This window comes from Lampetra planeri, chromosome 49, assembly GCF_965212315.1.
Source record: "Lampetra planeri chromosome 49, kcLamPlan1.2.h2, whole genome shotgun sequence".
Lineage (NCBI taxonomy): Eukaryota > Metazoa > Chordata > Hyperoartia > Petromyzontiformes > Petromyzontidae > Lampetra > Lampetra planeri.
Genome location: NC_136155.1, coordinates 658,527 through 671,977, shown reverse-complemented (window position 1 = coordinate 671,977; position 13,451 = coordinate 658,527). Strand labels below are relative to the sequence as shown.

At 48.5% G+C, this 13,451-nt stretch overlaps 1 protein-coding gene across 1 annotated transcript; it reads left to right on the top strand.

Moving 5' to 3' along the window:
• The first annotated feature begins 4,956 nt into the window (after positions 1-4,956).
• EEF1E1 (eukaryotic translation elongation factor 1 epsilon 1) lies at positions 4,957-13,172 on the top strand. Its single transcript, XM_078615981.1, has 4 exons — positions 4,957-5,082; positions 7,894-8,088; positions 8,712-8,807; positions 11,335-13,172. Exons 1-4 carry the CDS (start codon positions 4,996-4,998, stop codon positions 11,464-11,466), a joined length of 510 nt encoding a protein of 169 aa, XP_078472107.1. The 5' UTR covers positions 4,957-4,995; the 3' UTR covers positions 11,467-13,172.
• The last annotated feature ends 279 nt before the right edge of the window (positions 13,173-13,451 follow it).

The following is a 13,451-nucleotide window of genomic DNA, read 5'->3' as shown; positions in this document are numbered from 1 at the left end:
TGCACTTAAGTATGCAGTGAACTATTAAGGAAATGTCAGTCCCCTTATTGTTTTGCTATTGTGATGCAGTGTTCATGCAGACGGCGGTGAGCGTTGTATCGTTTGTGCTTGTGCCTCACTGCCAGCACGGTCCCTTCGCTCGGTGCTTAACTACATTGGCCCGTCGCAGAACGCAACAAAACACTAAAGTTATATGTATAACTTAGGAAGGAGTCTGCTGAAGGGAGTGCTTGAAAGCAATGCTGCTGTGGGCAACAGTAGTACAAACTGTGAGCATGTGGCGATTCAAATCGGTTCTTACGCTCGCGAATATCTGCATCAAACACTGCGCTTGAGAATGTTTTCACGACGTCTGTAGAATATGGAAACGACACGACTGGCACGTTCTTGCCACCCGCTATTTATTAATATATTTATTGTTGTTGTCATCATCGTCGTCCTCATCCATTATTCACTTTCCATCCCAGTGCAGAAACGGTACAAACGAGGCAGTTAAGAGAAAAACACAACAACAACGACGAGGAGGAGGTGTAGACAACGGAGCGACGTCAGCCGAAGCGCCACACAGTCGACGGGGGAAGTCGTGCTGAGCACGTGCTCAGCAGGCGGAGTGTCATTAGCCGTCAGGAGTAGTCGCCTCTGGTGGTGTTGGCGCTCTCGTGTGCATCGCACGAGTTGCAAAAAGCAAGGACGATTCGACACTTGAGACGTAAATACACTCGTGGCTGGAGTACGACAATTCTCAACTCGGTGAGCCATTTCCCTCCTCGTGCGGTCACTCGTCAACACCAGAGATGTACAGAGAGTGCACATTTCATACACACGAACTCAATGTAGCGATAGTTTTTGTTGCATATTGAGGGTTGGGAATCAAGCTTGGCAAGAAAGTGCCGCGTAGAAGTTGGGAGAGAGGGAGGTGGTGGCGGGTGGGACGCGAGTTGCAGGAGGAGGGGACACCCCCGGGGCGCACGTGGGAGCAGTGGCGGCGAGCCCGAGGTGAGCGACAGAGCGAGGCGCAAGACCTCGAGCCGTGCGATGTCTCCGTGTGTGTGTGTTGATGCGACTGGAGGAGTGGTCCTTCGGAGGTCGGGTGGCGACCATTTGGCAACGGTTTGCAGTGCAGTGACTTGCAGCAGAGCAAAGCAATAGCGACGCCTTTACGGGTTGTGCAGTTCGATTGGGTGACGGAGAGAGTTGAACAACGCTGACCAACTTGAATCGAGAGGTGATGCCGCGCATCATATCTCGACGGAAGGTGCAATTGTAACCCAGCTGCACCTGCAACTATTAGAACTTGGGCTTTTCCCCTGATAGTCCTTAGGGTTTTATGTGTTTTGTATGTACGATGTACACACACGCGCGCATCTGAACTATTCTGTGGAGCTGAATGAATGATCGATGTCTAAGGAATGCCCCTTGTCCATACACAATGTTTCGTGTCCATGCACAATGTCCAAATACAAGCGGTGATCAGAAGGCCTCTGTCCCGATGTTTTAAGAAGAATTCGCATTTCGAAGCGGAAGAGACACTTTCATCTTTTGCATTCTGTTTGAAATAATCACTTGTTGTGTGTTCATCAAAAAACGAGACATTTGAGCTGAGAGCAGGCCTATGTTCACAATGAAGCCATGCTGCCACAGGAAATCCATACTTACGATGGAATCCTTGGAATAATCTTCCACATTTGTGTTCCATGGTTTAGAGGTGGTGTCCAGGATTTAAATGCGGGAGGGAATCTTGTTAAGATCCGTGTTTGGGCACCCAACACCATTTACAATTTGTGAACGCCAATTAAATTCGTAATCTCCTGAAATTCCTCTGCATAATTTGATCGTAAGGAATATTTCCGAGTCTGTCGGCCCTTGCGTATGTGTCACAAGCGTTATCAACCGACAGTTTTGTGGTAAACAATGTCTCTGGTTGCCCAGAATCTTGGCCATCAACTAGAAGTGAGCCAGAATACGGGCATGGTCAGGTGCTGCAGGGAAATCCAGGACCTGTTTGTGACAGGTTCGTGGCAGTATATGATAGGGTGGCTCTCCTTATCTTGAATGCAGAATCGAAGGCCAGAGATTTCACTGGAAACCATGGATTCCCCCCGACTTTTCAGGGCTTTGCCTCTTCTGGCCTCTTCTGGAAAAGTGATAGCCTCTGCACCAAAACTGAAACCTTTATACAAGGGATCATGTTTGCAATAACCACAACACTTGCAGTCGAAATGCAAACATAAAGAGACAACTCTGATAATGATATGCACTGTCCTTGAAATTGATTGGTCCACTCAATTACCCCGAGCTCTCAATACTCTGATAGTGCGCTGTTTTTGAGTTGTGCGCCTTTTGGCGTCATCTGGTCCAACACCATGTGAGACTAGGCTCTAAGAAAATCCGTCTCGGGTGTAGACCAATTAATTTCAAGGACAGTGCATATCATCAGAATTGTCTCTCTTTGTTTGCATTTTGACTGCTTTTGTTGTGGTTATTGCAAACATGATCCCTTGTATAAAGGTGTCAGTTTTGGTGCCAGATAAAAGGGTAAAACCCTATTACTATGATAGCCTCTGGTGAGATGCAGTGAAAGCCATTCCGACTTCATAACGCACAAGCTTCACCGCAGGCTGTGCAGGTTCTTCTCAAGCCCCCACCCAGCTTGATAAACAAAGCTGCGTGGGGATTAAAGCCTTGGGATATTGTTGGACCAAGCGCATTGCACGTCAAGGGAAAGGTGTAAACAACCTTTTCGTTAAGGTCACTTTGTTTTCCCTGTCAATCGGAATCAGAATCTGTATTTATACTGGAGGAGGAATCCGATGAGCTATAAAGCTCTTTTACACATGTCCAGTCGGGGCGCGTCAGAACGTTACAACAACAAACAGTGCAAAAACACGATAGGGGTGCAAAGCGTTGGAAAGAAAAATAAATCACTTAAAAATATACAACTAAAACTAAGCTGTTTGTTTTATCTTACCAGGTAAAGCCCACTGAGCTGTTAGATTATTGTTCAAAAGCGACCTGGCCACAAATGATAGCTCAACGATGTGGCTTATCATGTGGACATTTATAGCAGCAACATAATCTAACTTCTCTGTCACTCCTTGTATGCGTGACTGAAAAACAAATCGCTCCAAACAGTTGAACACTTGCTCCTGGTTCACAGACCACTGCTGGTTCACAGACTACGCTAGCAGTAGGCAAGTTGAGTCCACAGTGGCAAAGGTAATAATCATCTCTCTACCGGTTGCTGATTGTCAGCTACGTACCAATGAAGCTATTTACGTCGCCTGTTCATTTCGCTCTACACTCTTGACGTTGCTCATCGTTTACGTTTGTTTACTGCGAGTTGGCTGGCAATTGTGAGAGGCTGCCTGCTGCTGGAGCAAAGGTGTAATGTAGAGAGATCCGATGCCGAAATGATTAAAGGTATCCTGAGAGTGCTGCGGATTGTTCGACTATACTTCACCACCCCGGTCGGTGCGGGTTTGTGAAGGGGGCACTTTAGACGCCCCACCGTCTCGCGTCTCACCCAGTGCCAGGTTGGTGTGTGGGTGTCCCTGCCCCGTAGTTGTTCCGCAAGTCTTCAAGACTCCTTCGCTACCAAGGGAAGTGCCCACTTTAGAACGTGACCATTATCCCGCACCTCCGACCAGCACGGTCGGCTACGTACGGTGCGAAAGAAGTTCAACGTCCAGTAGATATATATTCGTATTGTTTCCTACGGAGCCCAGCAGAACGCCACGTCTCAGTCTTAGCGCACGAGTTAAATCCCAGCTGCAAATCAACAAATCATTACACGGGGTTTATCGATCAGGTGCCGCTTTGTGGGAAGTCCACACTCGTTCTCCTGTTTTCAGATGCGCTTCTGCGGCCGTCTGGAACGCTCTTCCTCATATAGGAAGCCACTGGAGCGATGCACTTTTAAATCATCTAGATTTAAAACTCATTTCTTTAGAGCTGCTTTTTGTGTTTAGTTTGTTGTCCTTGCCCGACACCTGCGATTAGCACGGTTGGCTACGTACGGTGCGAAAGAAGTTCTGCATACGTTCAAGACTTGATTTCTCATTCGGTATATTCCGTAACGCTGCTCGGCTGGTTTGGAGTAGGGATTATCTGCGTAAGGCACTACTACCACGAGAGTGCAAGGTACACCTATAACGATAACGGCCCTCCCATATAATTGTACCTTATATTGATGTAATCATGAGGACAAGCAACCACCTCGTGAAAGACCTCACGGATTTTACACAAAACATTCGGGAAACCAAAGACCGGATCAGCACAAACCGAGCACAAATGCAAGATGAACAACTCCCCGATGTGCTGCGACTGTTGCCATCGCTTCCACTGTGGGGATATCTGCACGTGTTTCACTTCCTCTGTTGTTCCACGTCTCCCCCGACACCCTCTGCTGAGGCTGCGTCCACAGCTCAAGCTGCCCCCCTCGTCGGCGAGTCTCCTGCCGTGTCCTGCCAAGGGACGTGTGGAGATTGACGCCTGGCGCACATGGGCAAGAGGACAGTTGTTGTGTCCGTGAGTTTGGGCCATTATAAATTATTCATTTAGCACATTTTTTTTATCGATCGTTATCAGTTATGCTCGACTTCTCATAACTTTATGGCAATCAGTATCGTAACTCGCTTATTTTCTCGGACTCACGTTTAATCTTATCGTAAACTGAACTTACGATATTGCTGCCATGTCTGAAGTCGTTATATACTCTGACCCAAGAGGTCCAAACATAGCAATGAGGTATCATTTTGGTTGGAGCTCCCGTTGTTGTCATGATAACCTCACCCCCCTTGTCGTCATGACAACCTAACCCCACCCCCCAATCGTCATGACAACCTATCCTCACCCCCTCTATCGTCATGACAACCTAACACCATCCCCTATCGTCATGACAACCGAATCCCACCCTCTCCGTCGTCATGACAACTTAATCCCGCCCCCGTCGTCGTCACGGTAACCCGGCCCCGCCCCCTCCCCCTCTAAAGGAAGATGGAGTCGCGCGTGGAGGAGCTTCGCTCTCTGCAGAGGCTCGTGGGCGGCCCCGCGGCGCCGCTGGAGCGGCAGGCCGAGCGAGGGGTGCGTGTGAGAGATGGGTGCGTGTGAGAGAGAGGGGTGCGTGTGAGAGATGGGTGCGTGTGAGAGAGAGGGGTGCGTGTGAGAGATGGGTGCGTGTGAGAGAGGGGGTGCGTGTGAGAGAGAGGGGTGCGTGTGAGAGATGGGTGCGTGTGAGAGAGGGGGTGCGTGTGAGAGAGGGGGTGCGTGTGAGAGAGGGGGTGCGTGTGAGAGAGGGGTGCGTGTGAGAGAGGGGTGCGTGTGAGAGGGGTGCGTGTGAGAGAGGGGTGCGTGTGAGAGAGGGGTGCGTGTGAGAGAGGGGTGCGTGTGAGAGAGAGGGGTGCGTGTGAGAGAGGGGTGCGTGTGAGAGGGGGGTGCGTGTGAGAGGGGGGTGCGTGTGAGAAAGAGGGGTGCGTGTGAGAGAGAGGGGTGCGTGTGAGAGAGAGAGGGGTGCGTGTGAGAGAGAGAGAGGTGCGTATGAGAGGAGGCGCACGGGGGATAGGGAGAGAGGGAGAGGGGGGAAACCCTCGGCTGGAAGTCGCCGGCCCGTGTCGCGGGCGCTGTGGGGTCGCCGCGTGGTGACACGTGGGGTTCGGCCGGGCCCTGTCACCACCACCACCACTCTCTCTCTCTACCTTCATGACGCTCGCTGCCTACAGCACGCAACAACACACTGCGGGAAGCTGTGATAGGCGACGTTTCGGGCAATAGCCCTCGAGGGCGATTTTTCTGGCTATGGCCCTGAATAGCACTCTACGGCGCTGATTAAGGACCATTGCCCGAAGCGTCGCCAGTGTTAAGGCCACACGCAGAGTATTGCTGACGCGCGCGGTTTGGTGAATTGTGGTGGTGCACCACTGCCAAGGGATTTTCCCTCCACATTTAGAAACTGGGGTTGGGATTATTCGGAGTGTTTGGCTGCGATAAATGTCGAACATGATAAGCCACTTCGTTAAACTACCATTTGTGGCCATGTCGCTTCGGATAAATAAGCTAATAGCTCAGTGGGCATTACCTGGTGAAATTAAATAGTTTAGGTTAACTTTTAATACTTGCTTACGTTTTTCCTATACTTTGCACTCATATCGTGTTGTCTTTGTTGTGACTTTGTGACCTGCCCCAACTGAATATCTGAAATAGAGCTTTATATCTCACGGGATTCCTCCAGTTTAAATACATATTCTGATTCTGAAAGATGTAAACACTTTAGCATTGTGAACCACGAATATACATAAACGTGAATCATACATAACGCATACAGACAGCAGATTAGTCAAGTAAATATTAACCCAGACATACAGCCAAAAGAATACAGTTTCTAATTAATGGGTACTATTCGCTGTGATGATATGGTTCGGAAACTTGGACAATAACATAATACATGGAACAGAAAATAACTCGCGTACGTTGAACTTCTTTCGCGCCGTACGTAGCCAACCGTGATAATCTAAGGTGTGGGGGAAGGACAACAAACTAAACACATCAAGCAAGATGGATTTGATTCCAGCCAAGTCGTGAGTGTAAAAAATTACTGATCCGCTTGGAATTACATTGAGTGAACGCGAAGATAAGAACACATAGGCTGGGTCCAAAGACATTCTAACGATTAGGCAAATGGATTTGGGCAGGGCACATCGCTGGAATACATCAGTCGGTCAGGAGCCTTTTCTTTATTGAAATGTCAGATTGAGACCTGCCCAATGAGACGGGTGATTAATGTGCGCGTTCGCGTAGACGACCTGGGTCGTGGCGACCCAGGGCCAAGATTTATAACGGTGACAGCCAAGGGGTGGAATGCACAATCAGAATATTTATACTGGAGGAATCCGATGAGCTATAAAGTTCTTCTTTCACAGCTGTGCAGTCGATGCGTCATGAGGACGCGTCCGCCGCGGAGATGGAATGATGAAAAGAAGCTCGGGTGCTAGGCGGATTATTACATCGCAGGGTCGTGAGAGATGCGTTTATCCAGCAGTCTGTTTGGGGCAAGTGCTGTTAGCAGCAGCACCACGCCAGACCCTCTGTCTCCCAAGTGGCGATGCTTACGACCAGTTAAAATAGATTATTAAGACATGAACACAATCACACACACTAACACGTCAGCTTATATTAACACGGCAGGGCACAGCACCATAGATTAGTACAGACAGCACACATGTACACACATGGTACACTGACAGCACATGCAACATGGCTGCATCGTAAGCCACACATTAGCACACTTTTCCACAGCTCGCATTAGCACGGTAACGCTAAACCAGCAATATAGTGAAACATAGATTAATACGTCACGCAATCATATTACACACATCACATTGAACTACTGTAATGAATCCATTCTATTACATTCATGTAGTATTCGCTGTTTAATGTTGTTTGCTATGGTCAATGTAGTATGCTATGGGTAATGGTGAATGACTTGTGTTATGCTGAATGTAGCATTCCCTTTAGGACTGCAATTATTTTCTCATCAGGCTTGTAAGGATTAATTGATTGCTATGTAATTAATGTAGATTCGTGCGCTTATGGTATAACACTTTGCGATTCACATATCATTGTTTTATAATGATACCATAAATAATGTATGCATGCACACAATTCCCTTTAGGAGAGGAATAGTGGAGAAAGATGACTCTGAAGTCAGACCGAGAGAGCCGGCGGTTTGACGTGCTGAACGGGGACGAGAAGGATTGTCGAGTGGACATGGAGAGATGATGGCCCAGGACAGGAATGAGTGGAGAAAGAGCACCTTGAAGGCAAACTCCCACGTGAGTGGTGAAATCACATGAAGCTCTGGTCTCACAATGGTGTATGCGTGTGCCGCATGTGCTGCAGGTACCCGTGCTGCATGCGGGAGATGGCTCCAGCGTCGTGGGGCTTGTGAGCGCCGCGTGTCACGTGGTGCGCGCGTCGGGGCAGCTGCAGCTGCTGGGGCTGGACGCGGAGGCCCGCGCCGTGGTGCAGCAGTGGGCAGAGTACGCGGTCGCCCTGGAGCAGGGAAACAAGGACTCCTTGAGGACTGCCCTCCGGGTCAGAAACATGCACCAGGGTGGCCACCTTGCCGCCTAGGATGGCCACTTGTCTGGGGATCGGCGTCTGTGTTTTGGTGGCAGGAATTGATGGAGTGCCACGATGGCGAGATGTTAACTCCCTCGCCCGGTATACAGGTCGTGGGTTCGATCCCGACCCTGACGCCTGTAATATTTGAAGTTTGCGTGTTCTCCCCGTGATCGCGTGGATTTTTCTCCGGGTCCTCCGGTTTTTCCCTCCACATTTAGAAACACGCGTTTAAGAGTATTTGGCCTGCTATAAATTTGCACGTGATAAGCCACTTCGTTGAGCTGTCATTTGTGGCCAGGTCACTTCTGAAAACGAACCCGTATAGCTGAGTGGGCCTTGGTAAAATAAAAAAATTGGTTGTTTTTGCTGCGTTGTACTTTTAGGTTTTGCGTTTGTCATTTTGGTAACTCAGGTCACTCTTGCGAACCAGACTCATGCTGATCTCTCGAGCTCTCACCTTGGTTAAACAAAAAAATAGACCAGTTTTGACTTTCACACACTCATCAGCAGAGCCGAGCCTTTTTGTTATCATCATACGCTGTCGGGATGATCTGTAATCGGTGTGTCACCTGCGCAACTTTGTGTCGTTTTAGGAGCTGAATGATTACCTCGCAGACCGGGTGTTCATAGTTGGCAACGACCTCACACTGGCTGACATCATGCTGTACCACAGGCTGCACCCCGTGTTGGTGAGTTGGGAGTCGGCACGGAATAGATGGACATCGCCGCTCGGAATTGTGCGCGTGTGAATAATTTATACGTAATATTGCACGTGGCAAAATCCTCGTTATTGCATTTCCCATTTCTTGCGTTTCGCCCCGCATCTGCCCTTTGCTGGTTTTAGGTCGCAAAACTTCGTTATTGGTACAACGTAAAATTTTCCCACTACAAGCGTTGCAATAAAATGTACTGCACGCGCCGTTACGTATTCCTATCCCTAAATGTTCCGCGTGCGTTTTCTCCTACCTCGGTTTGTGCCACGGCGTGCGTTGGCGTGTGCGGCGTTTTAAGTCGTCGTGGCGACGCTCGGCAATCCGCGTAGCTTCTCTCGCACACTCTGTAGCTCGCGGCGCCGAGTCCCCACTTCTCCACCGCATCTCCGGTACTCCACGTTGTTGCACTACAAACCCGGCGACCCTGTGTTCGATTCCTGGCCACGGCTCACAATCGTTAGCAAGAGATGTCTGAATTGGTTCGAGGTCTCGCTGCAATTGGCTCGGCCTTAAATGAGTGTCTGGTGCAGTGTGTATTAACACCGCGGAGATAAAGGCAGCCAGGTGTTGGTTTTTTTGTGATTTGCTTATCTTTACAATACTTTTCACTCCTATTGTGTTTTTGTATTGTTTGTTGTTATAACTTTCTGACCCGCTCCTCTTTGACTTTGTGAAAAAGAGCTTTGTGGCTCATCAGATTTCTTTGTACGGTGTGAAAGAAGTTCAACACACGTACAGGATTCTGATCTGGCCACGTGTCGCCTGGTTGTATCACCCCGGCGTCTCCCCCTCTCTCCCCACCCTATGCCCATTACCTTGCTCTGCTTGCCGCTCTGCCACCAGCTCCATCCACGGTTATCCTTCTCAGCGGCACGTCCCGCCAACCCCGTGTGTCTGTGACGGTGGTGTCTGTGTGGGTCCTCCTATTCTCTGGCCCGGTGTTTGCTCTGCATTTGCTACATTTTAATCATCAAGCACTTTTGCTAAGGTTTGTTTTTTCAGTGATAAAGGACTAAATATTTTCATCCATCCATGTATATTTGCTTCAGTATAAATATTTTAATTCCGAAAACCCGATGTCCACTGTACCGGCCTTAGATATTCGCCTACGTAACAGTGTGTACGGTAGGCGACACGGGCGATCTTAGTTTTGTAGATGGAGGGGGTGGTATGTATGCATGTGTTTGTGGAGGTGGGAGTAGTGTTGGTGTTTACAAACACACGGTTTGTGTATACAAGCAAGGCGGTGCTCTTCTATTTGTGCGTGTAAACAGAGATTGTGAGATTCTGTACGTGCATGTGTGTGCAAAGGTGGTCCATCGTGTTTGTGTTTTAATGAAGATGGTGTATATTATGTATGTGTTGGTGTGAATGGTGTGTGCCCATGTTTATGTGTATATTGAGAAGACGTGTGTGTTTGTGTGCGTGCATGCGTGTTTTGTGGCGAATGGTGGCGCAGTGGTTAGCACATTGCATGACGAACCCAGCGACCTGAAGTCGTTCATGGCCAACACCAGTGGCGAATATCTGAATTGATCCCGGGCCTCCCCTAGGTCGACTCGTTCTCAAATGAGTACCTGGTGCGATGTGTAAACATCTCCACCCGGGAGACAAAGGTGGCCAAGCCATGGTGCTGACCACCCGCCCCGAGTGTGCTGTGTCATCATAGCTGCTCACTAACAGCACTTGCCTCAACAGTCTGTTAATGGCTACACGGGAGGGATCTTTTGTTTATGTGAAGCTTTTCTGTTTTCATATCGAGGGGAATAACGTGACAGTGTTAGTGTCTTAGCCACCTGAATTTAAATCCTGGCCAAGACAAACAAGCGTAACGTATCAGAACCTGTCCTGGGTCTCCCCAGGCTCTCATGGTGGTGTTCAGACCTCCGCATGGGGTTGACAAAGGTGGCCCAGCACGGCACCAGCCCCCGCAGCCCCCACAGCCCCCGCAGCCCCCGCAGCCCCCGCCTCGTCGACCGTCCTCGCCTCAAGAGGCTCTCGCTCGACAGCGCTCGCTGCAACACTTCCTTTGGATGTTTTTGTTGTTGTAGATTGAGGAGGTGGTTTGTGTTCTATTAATAAGGCCAAACACAGCAGATGAGCCTCGTCCATAATCTACGAGGAACTGTGTGGACTGGTGTCTGTGAAATGGGGCTTTTATTAACACAAATTTTAAAAAAAATATTTGACCAGGTAAGGCCCACTGGGCTCTAGAGCTCTTTTTCAGAAGTGACCTGGCTATAAGAAATGATAGCTCAACCAAATGGGTTTCTCGTGTAAATGTATAGCTGCCAAATACTCTAAAAGCACGTTGATTCTACGTGTGGAGGGAATAACCGGAGGACCCGGAGGAGAATCCACGCGACCACGGAGATAACATGCAAACCTCGAACAGACAGGCGTCCGTGTTCGGATCGAGCGCACGACCTCCTGTATGCCAGGTGAGGTAGTCAACATCTCGCCACCGTGCTGCCGGTGACGCTAATTGTGCTTCTGATTCCAGGCGGCGCTCTGCGTGCAGGAGCGCGAGCAGCACGTGAGCGTGTGCCGCTGGTTCGACAACGTGCAGCGGTGGCCGCGAGTGAGGCAGCACCTGCCAATGCTGGTCATCCTCCGCAACAAGATTTACTCCTGAAAACTGCGACCGCGTGAGACCGCGTCAGACCACGTCATCGGTTTTCCACGCGGAGAGAAACCAGCCGGTGCGCAGGAGCAGCTACACCGACGACGCGCGCTTCTCCCGGCCGCTCTCGCATCGTTGTGATCACCGTAACGTGGCCTCCGCAGTCGAGTGAATTCCGTGGGTCTCCCCTGAGAGTCGGTTGGCTTCGATCGATTGTGGGTTTGGTACGGATTTTTCCCAATGTGACGACGCAAAGCGGTGACTTTTAAGACCAACACGATGATAGTGTTTTTTTTATTTTTGGACATTGATTGCTGGAGCGATAAATAATAATGGGTGGTGGTGACATGGCTGAGCGGTCGCACAACTGCTGCTTGTTGCATAGGCTCGTGGTTCGAACCCCCCACGGCCACCCTGGTTAATACTGCAGGCGCATTGACTGAATGCACGCCGTCTGCTTCACGTTCGTGGAAAAAAAGGTGTGCTGGCATCATGGTCCAAATTTGAAAAACGACTTAAAAATGACTCGATTGGGAGAACACTGTCGTTTTCTTTAAAAGTTGGTGCTTCATTTCCAAATGTATTATACAGGTGAGCACCTCCTCATGCTGGCAACCTTGACTGCATCCCACGAGTGTTGTTAAACAAGAGCAAATTTAATTCGTGCTCCACAAGTCACTGCCTGTTCAACACTTGGGGCTTCTTTAAAATCTGCCAGTTGGACTTCAGCGGAGTGGAATGCATTTGTAAAGTGTATGCGGGTAAATCAAGTCCATACCTGTCAACTCCTTATCAGTGTCCTACCATATTACAGACCACTTCAGACCTTATTGGTCACCCCTTGCCCTTACAAATCTCAACGTTCATCCTACAAAGTCCCATCACAAGGTAGAAACACAGACAATTATTTTTGTTGTGCCCGTATTGAAACGGCTATACGCCGTATTGACTTGAAAACTAAATTTCCCTGTACAAGAATACGGGGTAAAGCGTGTGGGTTGACAGCTATGAAAGTCCAAACTTGTTGTGTATATTTGTCATCACCATTGTTTTACGCGAGAGAACAGAAGGGAAATCGCGTAATGTATAAGAAGTGACGACACGGCCACATTGATACTCTTCTGTAGCCAATTGGCTTGTTTTGGGGTCCCTTGAAAAATCTGTGAAAAAAAATCGGTCACAGCCACATTCATCATGCGTACTGTGTAATTGCCAAAATAACGTTTTGCTGCATGCATCATTTATAAAGCAGGCTTGCGTAAACATTTGTCTTCTCATAGCAGGCTCCTCTAGAATGTTGATCTTTTCAACTGGTTGCAGTTTACATTTGAATTAACTTTATTGCGTGTTTTTGTTGCCATAATAATACAAGTACTGTATGCCGTCACGTTAATAATGCCAGGTTTGAAAATTGCCGAACAATGTCCCCGTCTGTTCCTGTGTTGGTATTTGGCATGCGTCTGCGATATACATCGCTTCCTTGTTTCAAGAAGGGTTGCCGCGTATGATGATGCTCCGATGTAAGTGAAATCCACGTTAATCGTATAGCCCGTTTTGCTAAAACATCGTTTAATATTTGTGATTGTTTATATTTTATTCCCTGCTGAAATACATGATATTACAAGAGCACAACACTGCAATTGAGGTTCAGAAGAAATGGCTGTTACCTATTAAATAAGTACTTTGCTAAACGTTTAGCAGAGTAATTGGCAATTGTATGACCTCGTTATTGTCATAGCTAATTAAATTACTTCCTATGTAACTGACGGCCACGTAAATCGAAATTTAAGATTGTAAGAGTGAAGCGATTAGAAGACTCGTGGCGGCGGGCCTCTGTTGAGCGAACTGCTGTCCGTGCATGTTGAAGCAAATCTTGATTTGTACTGGGAAGGATAGCGAAGCACCAACACGACACAATAAACTCGTAAAACACAATAACAAAATAATAACAGGACAATTATATCTACCCAAAGAGTGACCAACGCTGACGTCAGAAA